Below are 24046 nucleotides of genomic sequence, written 5' to 3'. Positions count from 1 at the left end.
ACCTCAAATAGCCAAAGCAATCTTGAAGAAGAACAAAACTGTATCACAATTCCTAATTTCAAACTATATTGCAAAGCTGTAGTAATCAAAACAGTATGGTACTGACACATAAATACACATAGATCAATGGAATAGGATAAAAAGCCCATGCATACAAACCCACACTTCTGTGGTCAATTAATCTATGACAAAGGAGGCTGGAATATACAGTGGAGAAAAGAGTCTTTTCAGTAAATAGTGTTGTGAAAACTGGACAGCTATATGCAAATGAATGAAACAACCACTTTCTTACACCATACACAAAAATAAACTCAAAGTGAGTTAAAGATCTAAATGTGAGACCTGAAACCATAACATTCATAAAAGAAAAAACAGGCAGTAAAATCTTGGACAGCGGCCTTAGCAACATATTTGTGGATGTTTCCTTCAGGCAAGGGAAACAAAAGCAGTAAGAAACTATTGGGACTATACCAAAATAAAAAGCTTTTGCACAGCAAAGGAGACCATCAACAAAACAAAAAGCCAACCTAGTGAATGGGAGAAAATATTTGCAAATAACATATCTAATAAGGGTTAATATCCAGAATGCATAAAGAACTTATACAACTTAGTACCGAAAAAAACAAACAATTCAATTAAAAAATGGACAGAGGACCTGAATAGACCTTTTTCCAAAGAAGACATACAAATGGCCAACAACCACGTGAAGAGATTCTCAAATCACTATCAGGGAAATGAAAAAATCAAAACCACAATGAGAAATCACCTTACACCAGTCAGAATGGCTAGTATCAAAAAGACAAGATAGAGTGAATGTTGGTGAGCATGTAGAGAAAAGGGAATTCCCAAGCACTGTTGGTGGGAATGTAAATTGGTGCAACCACTGCGGAAAACAGTGGTTAAAATTAAAAAATTTTAATTTAATTTTAATTCCTCAAAAAATTAAAAATAGAAATATGATCCAGTAATTCCACTGCTGGGTATTTATCCAAAGAAAATGAAAACACAGATTCAAAAAGATCTATGCACCCCTGTGTATATGCAGCATTATTTACAGTAGCCTAATTATGGAAACAGCCCTAGTGTCCACTGATATAGATGAATGGTTAAGAATTGGTACGTGTACACACACACACACACACACACACACACACACACACACGATGGAATACTACTCAGCCATAAAAAATGAAATCTTGTCATTTGCAACAACATGGATGGATCTAGAGGGTATAATGTTAAATGAAATAAGACAAAGACAAATACCATATGATTTCACTCATAAGTGAAATTTAAGAAACAAAACAAATGGGGAAAGAAAAAAGAAGCCAAGAAACAGATTCCTAACTACAGAGAACTGGTTACCAGAGAGGATGTGGGTGGGGGCTGGGTGAAATAGGTGAAGGAGATTGAGTACACTTATCTTGATGAGTACTGAGTAATGTATAGAATTGTTGAATCATTATATTGTACACCTGAAACTAATAGAATACTGTGTGTTGACTATACTGGACTTAAGACAAGAAAAATATTATAGGGACATGTAGACATTTGGTAGAACTATAAAGCAAGGGAATGATTTAACACAAATTTCAGGGTGGTTGTAACCTTTGAGGGGAAAGTAGGAGGATATGTGGTACAATGGTAATGGTAATGTGGAAGTTGTGTTTCTTAAACTGGGTGGTGAGTACAGGAATGTTTTATTTTATTATTCTTTTAGTTGGCCTTCCTTTTATGTTTGTATGAGAGGTTTTGTAATTTCAAAAATCAGCCAACAGCTAAATCACTTTAACATAATTCCTTTATTTCTATTAGTCTTAGCCTTTCCATAATACTGGGCATTTAACATTCAATAAATTCTATTTCATAAAAATCTAATCAATTATGTCTTTAAGACTTTCAGTTAATGATAAAACCTTAATTCTGTTTCTTGTACAAGTCTGATGTGGTAGTCATTTTCATTTTAAATTAGAAATTTAGCGGCGCCTGGGTGGCTCAGTTGGTTAGGCATCGAACTCTTGATTTTGGCTGAGGTCAGGTTCTCTAGGTTGTGGAATTAAGCCCCGCCTCAGGCTCTGTGCTGAGTGTGGGGTCTGCTTAGGATTCTTTTTCCCTCTTCCTCTGCCCCTATCCTGCTTGCCCTCCTTTTTGCGTGCGTTCTCTTTCAAAAAAATAAATAAATAACTTAGAAATTTATTTTTTATGTATATTCAGTTTTCATTTGAATTTTGAAATTTTGGTTATAAATACTTGAAAGAGTATTTTTGCTTTGAAGAGTCTTTTAACATTTTAACAAATGTTAAAAGTAGTTCAGCCTTGATAATTTTTATTTTTCCTGGCAGCTAGCATTGGATATGTGGAGGAAATTGATGGTTGAACCACTTCAGACCATCCTTATCCGAATGCTGCTCCGAGAAATAAAAAAGTGAGTACTGATACTTATCTTCTTGAGTCAATTCTAATTTGCTGTTTGAAATGGTTTCAAATAGTGTACCGCTGCATGGGTGTTGACTAGACATAGGCCATGTGTTACTTAAATGAGCCTCATTTTCCATCTAAATGGCAATGTTTTAAATTGTTTCATAATTTTTTTTGGCAGGTCTTTGGTCCAATGTACTTAATAAATAAATAAATCCCTGAAGGAAGTGACCTATCATTTGTTGTTGCAAGCCTGGTACCCTCTTGGATTTTCCAGGGCAGTGCTGAATTGTTTGAACATGTTCTGTCGGTTTCAATCCTGATGAGGGTAACCTACCTATTCAAGAAAACAGATTTTTCTAGGTAGTTGGTTACTTCTTAGCCCCAGTGTTAAATCAGTAACTTGCCTATTAATGTGAGGTTGGTTTATGGGAAAATGGCTTCTCATTTTACTCAGGACCCAGTGTTTTGGACTTTACCTAATTGCTTTGTGAATAGAATTGGAGACAAAGTAAGTTTTCCCGTGGAGTCCAGAATAGAACATCCTTGCATCCATTCTGGCCTAAAAGATTCTTACTAGGCTTCAGCTTTGGGGAACCTAAAGCACTAAAAGTCACTCATACAGATGTGTATATAATAAATATCAGGTTATTGGAACTGATATTGTAGGAATTATCTAGACCAGTGAATTGCAACGTGATAACGGCCACTCCATCTGAAAATGCTTTCTCTAAAGAATACCCAAATATGGAGTTTTTTATGTGAGGGAAAAAAAAAGGAAAGCATTGTTCTTTCTGTGAGCTCCTACTGGGAAATAAGGGACTTAAAAACAAAAAACTAAAGAAAAACATAAAGCCACGAAAAAGGTTAATGGAATATTTTAAAATTTATTGTTAATGCTAAGTAGAAAGTAGATGGTAGCAATTAATAACTTGGTTTTAAAAACCTGTTGCTTCCCTTTTAATTATTCCATTTTTTCTAAAGGTAGTGAGGAGAGAAAAGGCAATACTAAAGCAGTAGGGTGGAACAATTTTTTTCTTCTCTTTTCTCTACTAAACTATAATTAAAAGAATACTCCCAACAATATTTATAGGTTCTAACATAATTTATTTTTCTATTAAATATTAACTTTTTTCTTAACTTGGAATTCAGTTATTTTACATTGAAAGTTTATTGAAAATATTGTTAAAATTTTCTGAATGTTAGTTTTTTGAAATGTCTCTTTTAATATGTTTGTCCCAACCTAGTAAATTTTCTTAAGTGTGATTGTTAGCTTGTTAAAAATGAATTTGATGGAAGATTTTAAGAAATATTCTAACTGTATAAGAAAAATAATGCAAGTATATGATATTCTGGAAAAGATGCATAGATTATTTGGTTAGAGATATTAGGCCAACTGTTCTTAGTTTTGTTGTTATAATCAGCTTCCATTAAAGTATTACTTGACGTGCCCTACTAATACCTCATTTATTTTTCATGTGTACTCTATTAGGTCGGTGTTATCCCACCTTTTACAGCTAAGTAAGCTAAGGCATAATAATAATAACAATAATGGGGCACGTGGGTGGCTCAGTTGGTTGAGTGTCTGACTCTTGATTTTGGCTCAGGTCATGAGCCCAGGGTCATGGGATCAAGCCCTGCATCAGGCTCTGTAGTGAGCATGGAGCCTGCTTAGGATTCTCTCTCTCTTTCTGCTCATCTCCCCTGCTTGCGCCTTCTCTTGCTCTCTAAAATAATAAATAATAAATCAGTAAATAGTAACGACAACAAATAATAAATATGGGAGCTATGTGCCAAGAAGTGTTCTAAAAGCTTTACTGGCATTATCCCATTAATCCTCACCACGCTGGAATGTTGGTACTATTTCCGTTTCCATTTTACAAATGAAGACATCAGTGGTGGCACTCTAAGAAGACTAATTTGACTCCAGCCCCTATTTTCTTTTTTTTTTTTTCTCTTCAGCTCCTATCTCCAACTTACCAACTCTATATCCATTAAGCCTGTCTTTTTAATTCACAGAATATTTCTTTCATTCCCAGTTCCAATATTTTAGCTTTGATATACATTTGAGTTTTATAGTGCTTTGAGTATTCTAGTATTTTCACACATAGTACTTTGTATGATCTTAAGGTGGCAGTTTTATTTATAAGTAAATAAATTGAACTTTCAATAGAGAGAAACGAACTCTTGAATTTGATATAGCTAAGGAAAGAGAGTCCATGCCTAGAAACTTCCAATTTGGGTCTTTCTACTATGTTGCTTTAGTATTGTTAGTATTGTTTAGTATTGTTTCCACTATGTTGCTTTACCCATTGTTGTTTGAAATAATATGGCCAGATATCATAACTTCCGTTACATGGACAAGTGGCTGTGTTAAGTATTTCCCCATTGATAAACTTGTCTGAACAGGATGTGAAGGTGAATATTATCATAGACTCATTTACAAATGGGGAAAATGAGGCTTGCGAAGGCAATCACCTTACTCAGGTCACATAACTAGTACATGGCAGAATGAGAATTAGGATTTAAGGCTAACAGAGAGGTATTTTATTATATGTACCTACAACTTCTTTTTGGAAAGAGCTCCACTAAACTTACAGTTTAGCAGAGCATATTACAAATTTGATTTCCTATCAGCTTATTTAGTTTCCTTTCCTGTAATCACCCTGCGTTCCTAGGAATTTTCTACAAGCGTCTAAAGAATAGGGGTGCCTGGGTGGCTCAGTCGGTTAAGCATCCGACTTCGGCTCAGGTCATGATCTCGCGGTCCGTGAGTTCGAGCCCCACGTAGGGCTCTGTGCTGACAGCTCAGAGACTGGAGCCTGTTTCAGATTCTGTCTCCCTCTCTCTCTGACCCTCCCCCATTCATGCTCTGTCTCTCTCTGTCTCAAAAATAAACATTAAAAAAAAAAATTACTGTGAACTAATGGTTTCTTAAATCTGGCCAGGGAAAAGTTTACACAAGGGATATTTAAAAGTATTGCTCTACAAAAAAATTATAAAATATGTTGATTGTACACAATTAAAAATATATAGAAAGTTAAAAAAAAATTAGAAGGCCTTCATTTTTCCCCTAATACCTTCAATACTGTTATTTAAAGCAAATCACTATTAAGGATTTAAAGTATTTTCTGAAAAAATTCTCTATGCATTTAAGATTGTGTGTACATTTGTTTATATGGATGTGCATATGTATATATCTACATACGTATAAATACCACATACAGTATTACACACACATATGTACATGCATTGGGGGAATTTACAGAAGTATTACGAATACCTAATAATATATTCTTAGAAATTAGAATAGATTAGTGGTTGGTATGAGGCTATAAGTATGAGGGAGTTGCTTTATGGTGATACAGTAGATGTATATTTTGAATATGGTGGTAGTAACATGAATCTAGGTATGTGATAAAATTTCATAGAATTACATAAATACAAATATACACAAATGATTATGTGTTAAAGCTGGCAAATTCTGAATAAGGTCTATAGATTGTATCAATGTTGGTTTCCTGATTTTGGCATTGTGCCATAGTTACGTAAGATGTTACCATTGGAGAAAATTGGGTGAACATGTCCAGACTGCTTTCTGTTGTTTGCAGCTTCCTGTGAATCTGTAATTATTTCAAAATTAAAAAAATTTTTTTAAGTTTAAATGGCACATAATATGTGAATATCCCTGTTTTCTTCCTTTTAGCTGTAACTTTCTTTTCTTCATAAGTAACTACTGAGAATAGTTTGATTGTACTTAAATATTTGTTTATTTAAGTACAGTGGTTATATTTATTTTTTGTGGAAACTTTATATTCCTTTAGGAAGATGATGAAAGCTTTAGAGCCTCCCCACATAAAAATACTCAATATGCATATGCACACAAAACTTTATGTACGTTTTAGAAGGTTTATGGATTCCTAGGATCAGAATTGCTGCCTTAGCATTTATATGGCAGATTTCTTTTTCCCTAAGAGAATCATTTGGCAGATTGCAATCTGAAATAAGTCTCTATGCTTAATCTTTGTTGAATTGGAAAAGTTTTTATTTATTCTGACATTATAATTCAGCAGCAAAACAATCATGACTGTAGTATCCTTTCTGTTGCATAATCAGAAACAAAGACAAGAGTTTAAGTGACAAATGAGAAAAAAATTTTAACTTTATAGCACCTTTTTTTTAAGTTTATTTATTTTGAGAGAAAGAGAGAGAGAGCATGAGCAGGGGAGGGGCAGAGAAAGAAGGAGAGAGAAAATCCCAAACAGGCTGTGTGCTGCCTGAGCTTGGGCTTGGTCTCATAAACCGTGAGATCAGGACCTGAACCAAAACCAGGAGTTCAACGCTTAACTGACTGAGCCACCAAGGCTCCCTGCTCCTTTTTTTTTTTTTTTTTTTTTTTAAATATTCTTCCTACTTTCTGTTCTGACATCATACCTCTGTTAGATACCAAAGTTTTCCTACAAGTGTGGTTCCATATCAGGGCTCTGTTCCATTTGTTTGTCTATCTTTGGCCCATATCTCACTCTGTTCATTATTATAGCATAATAAGTCTTGATATCTGGTCGGACAGACTTGCCCTCCATAAGCTAGAAGTGTTCTTGCTGTTATTTGGCCCTTTACTTTTTCATAAGGCCCTTTACTTTTTTTTTTTTAATTTTTTTAACGTTTATTATTATTTATTTATTTATTTATTTATTTATTTATTTATTTTAACGTTTATTTATTATTGAGAGACAGAGAGAGACAGAGTGTGAGCAGGGGAGGGGCAGAGAGAGAGGGAGACACAGAATCTGAAGCAGGTTCCAGGCTCTGAGCTGGCAGCACAGAGCCCAATGCGGGGCTCGAACTCACAAACTGAGATCATGACCTGAGCTGAAGTCAGGCATTTAACTGACTGAGCCACCCAGGTGCCCCCCTTTACTTTTTTTTTCGCACAGATCCTGGTCATATTTTGTAAAGGTGATTATAAGTTGCCTAGAATAAATTTTTTGTAGGATTGAAATTCAGTTGAATACATAAATTCATTTGGAGGGAATTTACATCTTTACTGTATTAAATCTTCCTATTCATGAACATATCTGCTATTTTTAATGCCTTCTTTAATGTCTCCTAAGTTTTTATAAATATATCTATAAAGGTTCTTCACTCCTTTGTTTGATTTATTTCAGGATACTTGGTATTTTCTGATACTGTTAGAAAAAATTTGTTCTGTGTAATTATGTATTCTATTTGTTTTCTGCTAGTATATTGAAATACAACAGGCTCTTTAATATATAAATCTTAACATTTAGCCTCTGTGTTAACTTCCCTCATTTGTAGCTTCTTTTCCAAAAAAAAAGGTCATTTCTAATAATTTGTGCTCATTTTTGTGCTTTCTATGTCAGCTGTCATAATCTGTAAATGATAGTTTTGCTTCCCTTGTGTGTGTGTGTGTGTGTGTGTGTGTGTGTATTTGCACACGCGCACACGTGCACTAGCCTGTGCACACACACAACACCTCATTGGCTAGGACCTCCACAGCAGTGTTGAAGAGGAGTGATGGATAATGAGCATCTTTGTCTCACCCCTGATTTTAAAGGTTACATATGTAACATTTCCCTATTTAAAATGATGCTTCCTTTAGCTTTTTTTAGATACTCTTAATCAGAATGATGAAGTTAATTTGAATTTGGTGTTGGATTGTATAAAATGACTTCTGATTCTATTGAGAGATAAAGTTTTTTTTCTATTAATCTTTTAGTGTGGTGGGTTACATTTATGAATTTTCTAATATTAAACTATCCTCATATAACTAGAATAAAACCCAGGTTGGTTGTTGTCTGTAATAATTTTATAACATGGCTGCATTTGATTTGCTAATACTTTGTTTAGAATTTTGAATCTATATCCATGAGTGGAATGGGCCTATAATTATTCTTTCTCATAATGTCTTTGTCTGGGTTTGGTATTAGGCTCATTCTTGTAGGTTGAATTAGGAACTATTCCATCTTTTTCTTTGGAGTAGAAGAGTTTCTGTAAAATTTTTCAGTGTTTAGTAAAACTCCCTGCAAAACCATCTGCGTCTAGGGTTTCTTTGTAAGAAGAATTTTTTTTTTTTTGCACATTCACAAAATAACCTTTTGCCTTTATTTTATTTTGAAGTATAGCTGACATGTTAGTTTCCGATGTACAAAATAGTGATTTGACAATTCTATACATTACTCGGCGCTCATCACAATTAAATGTGGTCACCATCTGTAACCATACATTATTACATTATCATTGACTGTATTCCTTATGCTGTACTTTCCATCTCCGTGATTTATTTATTTTATAACTGGAAGTTTATGTCTCTTACTCCCCCACCTATTTCGCCTATCTCCCCTATTCACCTCCCCTCTGACATCCACCAGTTTGTTCTCTGTATTTAAGAGTCTGAATTTTTTGTTGTTACTTGTTTTGTTTTACAGATTTTACCTATAAATGAAATCACGTGGCATTTGTGTTTTTCTGTCTGACTTATTTCATTTAGCATAATACCCTTTAAGTCCATTCATGTTCTCACAAATGGCAAGATCTCATTTTTTTTTTTTTATGTCTGAGTAATATTCCACTGTATATATACACCATATCTTCTTTATCCATTCATCTATCAGTAGCTATTTGGGTTGCTTCCATATTTTGGCTACTGCAAATAATGTTATATATACATAGGGGTGCCCATATCTTTTTGAATGTGTGTTTTAATTTTCTTTGAGTAAATACTCACTAGTGGAATTACTGGATTATATGATATTTCTATTTTTAACTTTTTGAGGAACATCCATACTGTTTTCCACAGTGGTTGTACCAATTTACATTACCACCAATAGTGCATGGGGATTCCCTTTTCTCCATATCTTCACTAATACTTGCTATTTCTTGTCTTTTTGATACTAACCATTCTGACTCATGTGAGGTGATATCTCATTGTGGTTTTGATTTTCATTTTCCTGATGATTGGTGACTTGAGAATCTCTTCATGTGTCTGTTGGCCATTTGTACATCTTCTTTGGAAAAAATGTCTATTCAAATCCTCTGCCTGTTTTTTAATTGGATTTTTTGGGTTTTTTGGTGTTGAGTTGTAGAAGTTCTTGATGTATTCTAGATATCATCCTTTCTTGGATATATCATTTGTAAATACTTCTCCCATTCACTGGGTTGCCTTTTTGTTTTGTTGATGGTCTCCTTTGCTGTGCAAAAGCTTTTTATTTTGGTGTTGTCCCAATAGTTTCTTACTGCTTTTGTTTCCCTTGCCTGAGGATACATATCCATAAATATATTGTTAACAGTGATACCACCTGTGTTTTCTTTTAGGAGTTTCATCATTTCAGGTCTCATATTTAAGTCTTTTTTTTTTTAAGAATTTTTTAAATGTTTATTTTATATTTGAGACAGAGAGAGCACGAGTGGGAGACGGAGAGAGAGGGAGATACAGAATCCAAAGCAGGCTCCAGGTTCTGAGCTGGCAGCACAGAGCCTGACGTAGGGCTCAGACTCATGAACTGTGAGATCATGACCTGAGCCAAAAAGTCAGATGCTTAGCCAACTGAGCCATCCATGTGCCTCTCACATTTAGGTCTTTAAGCCATTTTGATTTTATTCTTGTGTATGGTAAAAGAAACTGGTCCCAGTTTCATTTATTTGCATGTAGCTGTCCAGTTTTCCCAACACCATTTATTGAAGACACCATCTTTTCCCCATTGTATATTCTAGCCTCCTTTGTCATAGATAAATTGACCATAGAAGCATGGGCTCTCTATTGTGTTCTATTGCCCTATATGGCTGTTTTTGTACCATACTATTTGGATTACTACAGCTTTGTAGTATATCTTGAAATCTGGGTTTGTGATACCTCCAGCTTTGTTCTTTCTCAAGATCGCTCTGACTATTCAAGGTTTTTTGTGGTTCCATACAAATTTTAGGATTACTTATTCTAGTTCTGTGAAAACTGCTATCGGTATTTTGGTAGTGATTGCATTGAATTGGTAGATTCCTTTTGGGTAGTATGGACTTTTTAACAGTAGTGATTTATTCAATCCATGAACATTGTTTATGTCATTTTCAGTTCTTTTCATCAATATCTTACAGTTTTCAGAGTATAAGTTTTTCACTTCCTTGGTTAATTTATTTCTAGACATCTTATACTTTTTGGTATAGTTACAAGTAGAAATTTTAAAAAATTTCTTGGGGCGCCTGGTTGGCTCAGTTGGTTAAATAAGCGTCCGACTTCTGCTCAGGTCATGATCTCATGGTCCATGAGTTTGAGCCCCGCGTCAGGGTTGTTGGGGTCAGTGCTGACAGCTCAGAGCCTGGAGCTTGCTTCAGATTTTGTATTTCCCTTTCTTTGTCTCTGCACTCCCCACCCCCTCTCTCGCACTCTGTCTTTCTCTGTCAAAAATAAACTTCAAAAAAAATTTAAATTTCTTTCTGTGTTATTAGTGTATACAAAACACATTTCTGTATATTAATTTTGTATCCTGCAAGCCTACTAAATTCATTTATTAGTTCTAATAGTTTTTTGGTGGGATTTTTAGTTTCTATATATAGTATCATATCATCTGCAAATAGTGACAGTTTTACTTCTTTCTTACCAATCTGGATGCCTTTTATTTCTTTTTTGTGTGTGATTGCTGCAGCTAGGACTTCCAGTGCTATGTTGAATGAAAGTTGTGAGAGTAGACATTTTTGTCTTGTTCCTAATCTGCAAATAGTGACAATTTTACTTCTTTCTTACCAATTGGGATGCCTTTTATTTCTTTTTCTTGTTTGATTGCTGCAGCTAGGACTTCAGTGCTATGTTGAATGAAAGTTGTAAGAGTGGACATTTTTATCTTGTTCCTGATCTTAGAAGAAAAGCTTTCAGGTTTTCACCATTGAATATGATGTTAGCTGTGGGTTTTTCATATATGGCCTTTATTATACTGAGGTATGTTTTCTCTAAATCACTTTGTCGGGTTTTTTGTTTTTTTATTACTAAATGTTTATTAATTTATTTTTGAGAGAGAGAGACAGCAGAGGAGGGGCAGAGAGGGGAGAGAGAGAGAATCCCAAGCAGGCTCCATGCTGTCAGCACAGAGCCCAATGTGGGGCTAGAACCTACAAACTGTGAGATCATGACCTGAGCTGAAATCAAAGAGTCTGACGCTTAACCTACTGAGCCACTCAGTTGCCCCTGTCGGGAGCTTTTATCATGAATGGATGTTGTATTTTGTCAGATGCTTTTTCTCTATCTGTTGAGATGATCATATAGTTTTTATCCTTCCTCTTGTTAATGTAAGGTATCACATCGATTGATTCATGAATACTGAACCACTCTTGCATCTCTGGAATAAATCCTACTTGATTGTGTTGAATGGTCCTTTTAATGCATTGTTGAATGTGGTTTGCTAATACTTTGTTGAGGATATTTGCATCTGTGTTAATCAGGGATATTAGACTGTAGTTTTTGTTTTGTTCTTTTTGTTTTTGTTTTGTTTTTTAGTGATTGTCTTGGTTTGATGTCAGGGTAATGCTGACTTTGTAGAATGAATTTGGAGTGTTCCCTCCTCTTCTATTTCTTGGAATAGTATGAAAAGGATCATTGTTAAGTCTTCTTTAAATGTTTGGTAAAATTTGCCTGGGAAGCCATCTGGTCCTGGACTTTTTGTTTGTTGGGAGTTTTTCGATTACCAATTCATTATCATTACTAGTAATTGGTCTGGTCAAATTTTCTATTTCTTCCTGATTCCGTTTAGGAGATTGTATGTTTCTAGAAATTTATCCATTTCTTCTAGGTTGTCTAGTTTATTGGCATGTAATTGTTAGTGGTAGTTTCTTATTCTTTGTATTTCTCTGGTATGGGTTGTTATCTCTCCTCCTTCATTTCTGATTTTATTTATTTGAGCACCCCCCCCTTTTTTTTTGTATGAGTCTGGCTAAATGTTTATCAGTTGTGTTCATATTTCAAAGAACCAGCTTTTGATTTCATTGGTGTTTTCTTGTTTTTTCTTTAGTCTCCAGTTATTTCTGCTCTAATCTTTATTATTTTATTTTCGTTTAAATTATTTATTTTGAGACAGAGAGAGAGAGCATGAGCAAGCAGGAGAGGGGCAGTGAGAGAGGTAGAAAGAGAACTCTAAGCAGGCTCTGCACTGTCAGCACAGAGCCCAGTGTGGGGCTCCAACTCACAAACCATGAGATCATGACCTGAACCGAAAACAAGAGTCAAATACCCAACCAACTGAGCCACCCAGGCGCCCCTCTAATTTTTATTATTTTCTTCCTTCTACTAACATTAGGCTTAGTTTGCTCATATTTTTCTAGTTGCTTTCGGTGTAAGGTTTGATTATTTGATATTTTTCTTGTTTCTTGAGATAGGCTTGTATGAACGTATACGTCTCTCTCAGAACTGCTTTGCTGTGTCCCAAAGATTTTGGACTATTATTTTCATTTGTCTCCATGAATTTTTTGAGTTCCTCTTTGATTTCTTTGTTGACCCATTGATTGTTTAGTAGCATGTTGTTTAGCCTCCATGTATTTGTGTTTTTTCCTAGTGTTTTTTTCCTTGTAATTGATTTCTAGTTTCCTACTATTGTGGTTGGTAAAGATGCTTGATATGATTTCAGTCTTCTTAAATTCATTGACACTTGTTTTGTGGCTTAACATGTGATCAGTCCCGGAGAATGTTCTATATGCATGTGAAAAGAATATGTATTCTGCTGTTTGTGGATGGAATGTTCTATATGTATCTTGTTAGGTCCATCTATCTGGTCTAAGGGGTTGTTCAAAGCCATTGTTTCTTTATTGATTTTTACTATTAATGTATTACTGTCAATTTCTCCTGTTATGTGTGTTAATATTTGCTTTCTATATTTAGGTGCTCATATGTTGGATGCATAGATATTTACACTTGTTCTGTTCTCCTGTTGGATGGATCCCTTTATCATTATATACTGGTTTTCTTTGTCTCTTGCTACAGTCTTTGTTTTAAAGTCTATTGTGTCTGATATATGTATTTATATTCCAGGCTTTTTTTCACTTCCATTTGCATAGAATGTTTTTTTCCATCCCTTCACTTTTACTCTGTATGATGTGTCTTTAGATCTGAAGTGAGTCTTGTAGGCAGCATATAGATGGGTCTTGGTTTTTTTATCCATTTAGTTACCCTACGTCTTTTGATTGGAGTATTTAGTCCATAAATATTTAAAGTAATTACTGATAAGTATGTACTTATTAAATATTATTTTGTTTGTTGTTTTCTGGTTATTTTTGTAGTTCTTTTCTGTTCTTCTTTTCTCACTCTCTTCCCTTGTGGTTTGATGGCTTGCTTTAGTGTTATGCTTAGATTCTGTCCTCTTTATTTTTTGTGTATCTACTATAGGTGTTTGATTTCTGGTTACCATTGGGGTCATATATATCTTATGTGTATAGCAGGCTATATTAAGTTGATGGTTGCTCAATTTTGAATACATTGTGAAATCATTAAATTTCTACTCCTTCCCTCCAATTTTACTTATATGATAGCATATTTTACATCTTTTAAATTTATCTCTTGACTGATTTTTGCAGATATAATTGCTTTTAAATTGATGTGAAATTAAATACCTTTATTTTCTTTCCACTTAATGAACTCCCTTTAAACATTTCTTGTAAGGCTGGGTTACTGGTGATAAGTTTTAACTTCTGTTTGTCTAGGGAATCTCTTTGTCTCTCCTTCAATTCTGAATGATAACCTTGTCAGGTAGAGTATTCTTGGTTGTAGGTTTTTTTCCTGTCAGTACTTTGAACATCTTGTACCACTTTCTTCTGGCCTGCAAAGTTTCTGCTGAAAAATCAGCTGATAGTCTTATAGTATTTCCCTTGTATATAACTGTTTTCTCTTGCTGCTTTTAAAATTCTCTCTTTGTCATTACTTTTGCCATTTTAGTTATTACGTGTCTTGGTGTGGGCGTCCTTGGGTTTGTCTTGTTAAGAGTTGTCTATACTTCCTGGACCTGAATGTTTGTTTTCTTTCTCAGATTAGGGAAATTTTCAGCTATTGTTTCTTTAAATAAATTCTCCAACCTCTTCTTCCTTCTTTTTCTGGGATCCCTGTCATACAGAAATTATTACTCTTGATGATGTTGCAGAGTTCTTTTAACTATTCTTACCTATTCTTACCTATTCTTATTTTTTATTCTTTTTTTTTCTTTCTCTCTCTCTTTCTCTCTCTCTCTCTTTTTTAGGTTTGTTTTGTTTTGTCTTGTCTTTGCTGTTCAGCTTGATTGCTTTCCATTACCCTGTCTTCCAGATCACTGATCCATTCCTGCATTTTCTCATCTGCTGTTGATTCCCTCTAGTATATTTTTTATTTCAGCTAATTGTGTTCTTCAACTCTTTTTAATATTTTGTATCTTTGTTGCAGTTCTCACTGAATTAATCCACTCTTCTCTCAAGTCAGGTATCGTAATGACCATTACTTTGAACTCTTTATGAGAAATATTTCATTTCATTTAGCTCTTTTTCTGTTATTTTGTCTTGTTCTTTCATTTGAGGCGTATTCCTCTGCCTTCTTATTTTGTCTAAATCTCTCTGTTTCTGTATATAGTAGGTTAGCTGTGTCGCTTGGTCTTGAAAGTAGTAGACTTGTGTAGAAGTCCTGTATTGCCCTGCAGCACAATCCCCCCATCGTCAGCAAAACCAGGTGCTCCATTGGTGTCCCCTGTGTAAGCTGCATGGGCCTTCCTGTTGTGGCTGAGCCACAGTTGCTGTGGGCATGGTGGTAGATGGGACTGGCCTTCAGCCCAACTGTCTACAGTAACCTACTTTGCCTGCTGTTGGGGCACTGGACAGGATTTGTTCCCCACACTGTTGAGAGGCCGAGCTGTTAACTGCCTGGGCTAACTGGTATTTGGGGCCAGCACTCACCCTAGCTGTCTGCAGTTAGTCTCTGCCACCACTGTTAGCATACTGAAGAACAAGGGCTTGCTCCATGTGTAGCCAGCTAAGAGGCCTGGCTGCCGGAACTGCAGATGAGCTAGTGTATGGTATTGTGACAGGGCAAGAGCCACTTTGGAAGGATGTCTGCTGAGATGGGTTTCTTGGGTGGAGCAGGTCAGTAGGAGAACACTGGGGCGGTGAGGACCAGCTGTGGTAGCAGTGTAGATGGGAGAGTGTTAGAACTGTGTCCAATTATATAGATCAGGGAGTAGAAGAGAAATGGCACCCACCAACACTTTAGCTCCTGGAGAAGTCTCCTGCAGATCCCTGCCCCGTCAACATATTCTAAGATTAGTCAGTAAATCTTCACATATACCCCAAGCACCTTCAAACTGTTTTTTTTTTTTTTTTAACGTTTGTTTATTTTTGAGAGAGAGACAGTGCAGGCGGGAGAGGGGTAGAGAGAGAGGGAGACACAGAATCGGAAGCAGGCTCCAGGCTCTGAGCTATCACCACAGAGCCTGACACAGAGCTTGAACTCATGAGCCATGAGGTCATGACTTGAGCTGAGGTCAGATGCTTAACCAACTGAGCCATCCAGGCACCCCCAAACTGCTATTTCTATGCTGTGTCTCTGCCAAGTTATTTAGTGTGCTGGTTCTTTAAGGGCAAGGACTCGGTTTCCTATTGCCCTCCAGGCCTCCAGGGGTTAAGCTCTGCTGGTTTTTAATGCTCCTGAAATTAAGCCAGATGATTTTCAAAGCCATACATTATGGGGACTCATCAGTGTGGGTCCCCAGGGCTGGAGGTCCGTGGTGTAGGGTCTAATCCCCTCACACCTTCTTGTTTGTGATATCCCTCCCACTTGTGGTTAGTTGCTTAGGGTTTGGTTCCTGACTGCATTTCTGTCTCTCACATCTTTTTTTTTTTTTTAATGTTTTTATTTATTTATTTTGAGAGACAGAGAGTGAGAAAGGGGGAGGAGCAGAGAGAGAGGGAGACAGAGGATCCAAAGCAGGGTCTGAGCTGACAGCAGAGAGCCCTATGTAGAACTCGAGCCCATCAACCCAGAACATGATCTGAGCCGAGGTCAGAAGCTTCACCAACTGAGCCTCCCAGGCGCCCCTTCTCACACTTTTTTTTGATGTGGCTTCCTCTACAACTAGTTGTGGAAGATTTGTTCTGCCAGTCTTCAGGTTATTTTCAGAATTGTGTAGATGTAGTTGTTGATTTGGTGTTTCCATGAGATGAGGTGAGCTCACTATCCTCCTACTCTGCCATCTTTCCAATCTCCAGCTTTTGCCAAATCTTAGAGTGCTGGATCCCAAAACAGTTGTCTCAGAATTTTTTACACTGCCTGTAGTTTTTTCAGTAGTCAGATATTTATTTCTTCTGAGTCCGTTGTGAGTTATTTTTTCAGAATTTTTGGAAGTAGTTGTTGACAGTATTTACTTTAAAAAAGGTGTTATTTGAAAGAACTTTAAATTTATAGAAGAGTTGCAAAGCCAATACAGAAAGTTCCTGTATACTCCTCTTTTCCTAATATTACCATCTCACAACCCATGGTATATTTATGAACGTTAGTATAAAACTGTTAACTACAGATTGTATTTGTACTTTCTCAGTTTTTCACTGATTCTGCTCCAGGATCCAGTCTAAATCACAACATTGTATTTAGCTGTCATGTCTCTCTTGGTCTCTTTTACTTGGTGGAGATATTTTTAGTCTTCCATTGTCTCTCATGAATTGACACTTTTTTTTAAAAATTAGTGATCAGGTATTTTGTAGTATGTCTGTCAACTTTGATTTCTGTGATGTTGGGTCAGATTGAGATTATGGGTTTGGAGGAGGATTTCCACATGGTGATATATATGCCCTTCTCATCATATAATATCAAAGAGTAGAGTATATCAACAATACTTTCTTTTTTTTACTTGTGATACTAACTTTAGTCACTTGGTATTTTATTTTCCTTTTAATTCCCATCTGGAGTGATGTATTCACTCATAATATTGCTTGCATGTATCTTTTCGTGAGGACTTTTACTAGAGATTTGTGTATTTTGTTGGATTTTTTTTTCAAAGAATCAGTTTTGTCTCAGTTGATCTTCCCTGTTGTATCTTTCTTTCTCTTTTATTATCCCATTCTTATTTTTCTTTTCTTTCCTTCTTCTGGGAGACAAGACTGTTTTTAGATTGGACTGAAATGTATATAGAATCTTTGGTGAGAGGGACACTTTAAAATCTCTAACCAAAGTTTTGTTTTTTTTTTACAGGAATCTGTGTATTCGTTCAGCTGAGATATGATTATATAGTGTGGAGGTTGAGGAAGGGTTCCTAATGTAAGACAGTATGTAGAATTCCTGATATTTAAGCATTGTTTCCTATCTGGTAATCTCAGTTAAAGAAAATAAAGACATTAATAATTTACCTAGCTTATTGTAGACCTGTGTTAGAGCTCCATTAATAATTTTTAAAAGCATAAGAAATAGTTGAATTACTGCCCATACTTCCTACTGCAAATGATGAAATTTACTTTTTAAAAAGAGCGATTAGGAGTAAGAAGTAAAATAAAGTGAAAATTGATTGAAAATTACAAGTTTTTAAAATACCAGAGTGGAGTAACTTGTTCCCTAGGGAATATTTTTACACACTTCTGTGATTTAGCTGCCAGCTATTTTTCCCTTGATGCCAAAAGAATTTTGTCTAAATCAAGTTATTAAAAGAGAGTGTTAACAATACCCATTTTATATTGCTGTTGTTGAGATGAAATGAGATGCTTTATGTAAAGTATTTACTACACTCCCTGAGGCATAATAAGGTACAATAAGTATTCAGTAAAATTAATATCCAAGTGAAAACTTTTTATAATAACTCCTTAAAGCAATCCAGTTTGTGTAGGTATTTTTCATTAAACAGGTTCTTATGTAAAGCTTGTCAAGACAGCTTAACCTTTTAACACTTCTTATGAATTCAGTTAACATCTGTTATTCTTCAAATCTGTAATGGATTTAACAGGTTGAAACGCCTTTTGGTTGGATCAGTTTTTTTTTTTTTTTTTCATCCTTGGGGGTTATGCTTTTTTACTTCCCAAACTCTTGAGAAAGTATTTATAGATGTTTTCAGAAAAATGATTCTCAGCCTACATAGTCTTAATCTTCCTTGATTCCTTAGGTCTAGATTCTTGCCCCTCCCCCCACCTCCTTTTAAATTTTAAGCAACCCTCTCTAAATAATTTGTATGAACAACAGACAGATTGGAAATCAGGGCATTCCAATTTCTTTTATAATTCTGTTTCCTGAATAAATTACCTCATTGGATTCCTGTGAAATAGGGAAGGTTGTATCAGCTGACCTTTGGAGGCCCCTTTCAACTTGAAATTTCTGTTTTCCAGTATATGGTTTTATATGAGGTCTAATTAGATTTAAATAAGAAAGCAACTGTCATAAACAGGATGACAATAATGCAAGAGACTTTGACAAGAGACTGGTAAATTGCTGAGAGCACTAGGATACATAGTTTGAAAACAATGCACAGAAGTAAAGAGAAGATTATACGTTAAAAAACTTCAGAGTAGAGAATGCTAACAAACCAGCAATCCTTGACAGATAGAACTCGTTTCCTTCTTCTGTAGATGGGTCTTACTTAATACTAAAATTATTTAATGTAGTCTGAAAGATTATTTTTATCACAATGGCCAAGAGTTGCTAAAAGATAAAAACATATGTCTTTCCTAATTCTTAAATACTTAGTAGCATGTTTGCTCTTAGATATTAACCATACCAGATACTGGTACTTTGAAACTGTGTTCCAGCAGCTGTCTACATTTCTTTTTTTTTTTTTGACCCTATGATTTTTAACACTGTCCTTTAGCTAAAAATGCTTGCTTCTACCACATAGGTAGTTATCTGATACTAATGTGATTGCTCTTTCCTACAATTTGAGTTAGATAATCTCTACCTCAGTTAATTTTATAATGATTATAATTTTTTTTAAAGCAGAGTAATACACTTTTTCCCCCCTTTCAGCTGTGTAGTATTAAACTCATCAGTAAAAGAATTAATTTGGTTGCTATCTTTAAAGAAAAGATTACTTCTTAATGTAAGTTTGGTTATGTGTATTAGGTATATTTTATGCCCTACCACCACCCATGAGCCTAGGAATTTTTGTATGTGATCTCACATGCAATTGTCTTACATTTCCCATATTATAAGAAAAATATATAGATCGTAATATTTCCAGTCCTGAGGTAACTTCTTTGAAGATTTCAGAAAATTGAGGCCCATCTCAGCGTTTGAAGAAGTAAAGTTACCTGTCAGACTAATGGTAGATTTTTCCTTGTGAAATCAGTATGTTCCACTAAGTGAGGATTCTTACGGAGCATGAATGCTGAAATACTTAGTAAACTATAGTTAGAATTTCATGACTTTTCAGTTGGGTGAAGTGGGATCTCTGCAGGAAAGACAAGAAGAAGGTTTAAAAGGACAGACAGAAAAGACAGCAATGTAAAATGATGTAAAAGGACAAAAGGAGGAGCTGATGGCTTAAAGATCATGCATCATCTGCTTTTAAGATATAAATTGGGACTGAACTCTTTCAGCTTAATTGTATTCTTATAAAGATGGCTTCTCTTGAGCTATGTAAACACTATAGGAATAATCACAGTTTCATTCATTTTGAAGAAAAGTGTTTCAGAGAAATATTAGGTTTAAAAGTGGAATGTAGGTTGTAGAATTTTTAAGTAAAGGTGCTCCTTCATATATATATATATATATATATATATATATATATATATATATATATATAAGGAAGAAAACACATGATGTAACCATAGATTGTATATTGCATATTTTTCAGTATTTACTTCACTTGGAAAGATAGAAGTAATTTTGTTCATATGGTAACTTATCTATCTTTCATATTAATATAGTAGAATTGCCAACTGGGACTTTCAGTGCAGTAACAACCTAAAGTTGTTTATAATTTTAATAAATAAAATAGTGTAACTTCATGGATCCAAATGTTGTAGTATAAGAATTTGAATATTTTCAGTAATATATAAAGAGGCAAGCATAAATATGGAAAATAAATATTGTGAAATAAATTTTCTGCAAGGACTTTAGTTTTACTTAAAATTAAAATTGGATATATGAAATTATAAAAAGGAAATAAATAGATATATTTTTAAATGCTTATAAAAGGAATTACTTAGATACTTAAGGATACCATTGAAAACCCTGAGTTTTTAATGTTAGAAGGACTCAGAGTTGCATTTCTTTTCCCCAGTAATTCTGTAGTAGTTAACTTTTTAGTGTTGAGTACTCTGTGAACAAAAGCAAAAATTGAAATGAAATTCTCCTCTTTGAATTTGGAACAGTTTGTAACATAGCCTGGTACGGCTGATGTATGCTTTCTCTGATGCATCCATGGTTTGTCATTTTTATTTATTAGTTGTTTAGACCCTGGAGACTTCATTGAGGGAAAAATACAGTCTTAGATAAAGACAAAAATCTAACTCAGTCTTTATTCTTTTGAATCTCAGAGTTTCTGAAAAATGTATTTTAAAATTTCCCAGCTCAGTTTTAGATTTATTGACTTTTTTCCTTGCAATTAATAGTTTTTGTTTCATACATTTTGAATCTCTGTTTGTTAGTTGAGTAAATATCAGGATTATTATCTTCATGGTTAATTATTTTTATTGTTGTAACATCATATATCTTGTGCTCTTTTTCTTTATTCTGGCACATATTAATATTGTTATATCAGTTTTCTTTTGTATTTGGGGGGATTTTGCTGTGTGTGCGTTATTTAACTTTTTAAATGTAAATTAAAAGATACAGAAAACTGCACAACACAATTGTACAGCCTAATGAATTATTATAAAGTGAATATTCTTGTTATTACCACCCAAGTCAAGAAATAGAACCATGCCAGCCACCCCTGAAACCTTTGTATGTGTCCCATCCCTTCCTTTATGCAAAAGTTGCCTTTATGCTGACTTGTAAGGTAGTTCCTTTCTTCTATTTCTTATGATTTTATCACCCACGTGTATATTCCTAGACTCTGTAAGAGTTTAGTTTTGTCCATCTAAAAAATGTTCCTTTGTCCTCTTTATTTCCTGCAAATTGGCAGACTCCTTGGTTCCCTCGGACGAAACTATAGATACTTTGTTCTTTCATAATGTCTGTTTTTTCACTTGTTTTGGATATAAGCAACCACCGATGCTGAATACTGACATCTTTTGTTTAATGAGGTTTATAAAACTGTCACTCTATTTCTATCATTTTGTTTTAACTCCTACCTGGAAGCAATAATTTTATAAAGACATGCTTCCCTTCGTCTACTATTTGGTTACCCAATGGTGAAGTTCATATAGGAAGGGTAAAATAACTGCTTAGTTTGTTCTTTACCCATTTGTCAAGATAATGAGTTGGGTTGTTGTTATCCTCAGAAAGTGACCAATTAGCCTTATTCCCCCAGTATATTATGATGATCTTATAGACCTAAATACATTTGATTTGTTTCTATTCATTGTGGTGTTTTACTAAAGTTTAAATTGCTTCCATTTGGTTAGGTGGCACCATGGTCTTTTTGAGAAGATCCTAGTCATCCTTGCAACCTTTCTTGTTACCTAGTGTGTCAGGATGTGCCAGACTCACCTTGTACATTTTCTTCCCTGGACCATGTAATTAGCTACTCAATGAAAAACTTAGTTTTAAGTACACAAGTGGTACATACATTCTTGAAAAACTTTGAATGTTCCAGATCCTTTTCTTAGGCTTTCTCTTCCCAGAGGTAATAATCCCTGTTATTATTTGCTTAAGTGTCTTTACAAACCTTTTCCTAGGTCTTTTTATGTTTACATACAGAAATAAGTACAATACAGAGATTGTTTTCTTTTTTATGTGATTTTTTTCGAACTTTTTAAAATCATAAATGATGTACATACTTACTTCTTTTTTTTATTCAATTATATATCTTGATAATTTTTCTGTTAGTATATACCACATTCTTTTTAAACTGTTACTTAGTATTTATTTAGTATGGTCCTACCTCATTTTATTAAACCCTTCTCATGGTGTATATTAGGTTGTTTCCAGTTTACCCACTAATCCCACTCTCGCTTTTTATCGTGCATGAATGCAGATGTTTGTTTGGAGCCATAGAGTACATGCATTTAGAATTTTGCCAGTTTGCCCTCTGATGCGCTTGTTCTTCCACAAGCAGAATGTGAGAATGCCTGTTTCTCTGCCATTCAGCAATACTTGCTGTTAGGAAATCTTGCCAGTCTGAAGGTAAAACATTTCCTCGATTTCCCATTGCCTTCCTCGGGTGGGAATAGGGGAAACTAGAAGGTGTTCTCAGGTGAGGGCCGCAGCAAGTCTTCTGGTTGCAGCGGTTTCCCTTCTTGAGCTCCGCTGCCTCTCATGCCCCGCTTACCGCCCCAGAGGGTCACACACACAGAGCTGCGACTCGTCTTGCTTCAGAGACTGACTCTTGCTCCTCATGTCCTGGATGGTTTTATCAACTTTCTGTGCTGTCCAGCTTTCAGTGTCTGCCACTTCTTTGCCTGTCTTCCTCTACTCCCTTCCCATCCTCTCCTTGTAGCGTTTCATTCTCTTGTGCATTTTTGCATATAGTTTTATTTTCCCACGCTGTCCTGTCTTCTTTCCATCTTTTTTCAATTTCTTTAAGTCCAAGGGCTACCACCAACAATGGGGTACTAAAAAGTAACCTTCCTGTCATTTCCCAGATTTACAGTAGGGACAGGGGACTGCATTTAGTTTGCTGGAACGCTACTTTCATTTAAACATACGGGTAAAGGGAAGGTTTCACTAAGAGATTAATGTACCCCTTGTCATATATCAGTATCAAAACTTTTGAGAGTTCCAGCCTAACTTTTGATGACTGTCACAAATTTGGTCTGCTGTTTGAGTTAAAAGCTCATTTCATAGGCTTTAAAAGCTTTGATTTTAAAATGACAATCAGTGCTTTTTTGGTCTCTTTATTCTCTTCTCTAATATATTAAAAATGCTTCCATTTTGTTCCTATTAGTACTTAAAATAATAGGTGGTATTTATTAATTGTTTATTCCTATACCAAGCACTGTGTTACATGCTTTCTAGCGTTATGCTTAATCTTTACCACATCCTCACAGCCATGAGGTGTAGGTACTTTTATTATCCCCACTTTACAGAAGAGGAGATCTGAGTGAGTACCAAGAGGTTAAGAAGTGCCTGCCCAAGGTGACATATTAATGCAGCCAGAACTCAAACCCAGGCAGCCTGACTCTAAAATCCTGGTCTTAAGGTCTATGCTAAATATTCCTTTTGGTACCTATCATCTCAGCTGATTGGTTTCATTATGTTGGTAATTTCATTATGACTTTTGTAGGCATTTGCCACACAGTCCTGTTAAGATAAAATAATTAGCAATATTTCTAAAAAATCATTTCTTTTCTCAGGGTTTATCTCTTGGGACCAGGTTCTTAGATGAAAACTAGAGTTTATTCAGATGACCAATTTAGTCAGTGCTTTTGTGTATTACTAACTTGGTATCATTTCAGTTTATTTTCATTATCTGTCAGCCTAATAGAAATACTGTATATTTATAATGTTTTGTATAGTTATAAAAGTGTGTGGTGATCTTAAAGATTGAATAATTATGCCTAAGAGTTTCTGAATTCAGCTGTTACCTTTTTAGGGAGGACA

General features: G+C 35.0%; 1 protein-coding gene across 7 annotated transcripts in view; it reads left to right on the top strand.

The window, feature by feature from the left end:
- Positions 1-24046, top strand: part of CUL2 (cullin 2) — a 159285-nt gene that overhangs the window by 103045 nt on the left and 32194 nt on the right. For all 7 annotated transcript variants that reach the window (XM_047065424.1, XM_047065423.1, XM_047065418.1 and 4 more), the window contains exon 6: positions 2343-2425. In XM_047065424.1, the coding sequence (XP_046921380.1) occupies positions 2343-2425 (83 nt within the window). The remainder of the gene's footprint in view (positions 1-2342; positions 2426-24046) is intronic.

Source organism: Lynx rufus, unplaced genomic scaffold (assembly GCF_022079265.1).
Source record: "Lynx rufus isolate CCGP_SWC_20201006 ecotype Redwood Valley unplaced genomic scaffold, mLynRuf1.p SCAF_7, whole genome shotgun sequence".
NCBI lineage: Eukaryota > Metazoa > Chordata > Mammalia > Carnivora > Felidae > Lynx > Lynx rufus.
This window is presented reverse-complemented; position numbering and strand designations above follow the sequence as displayed.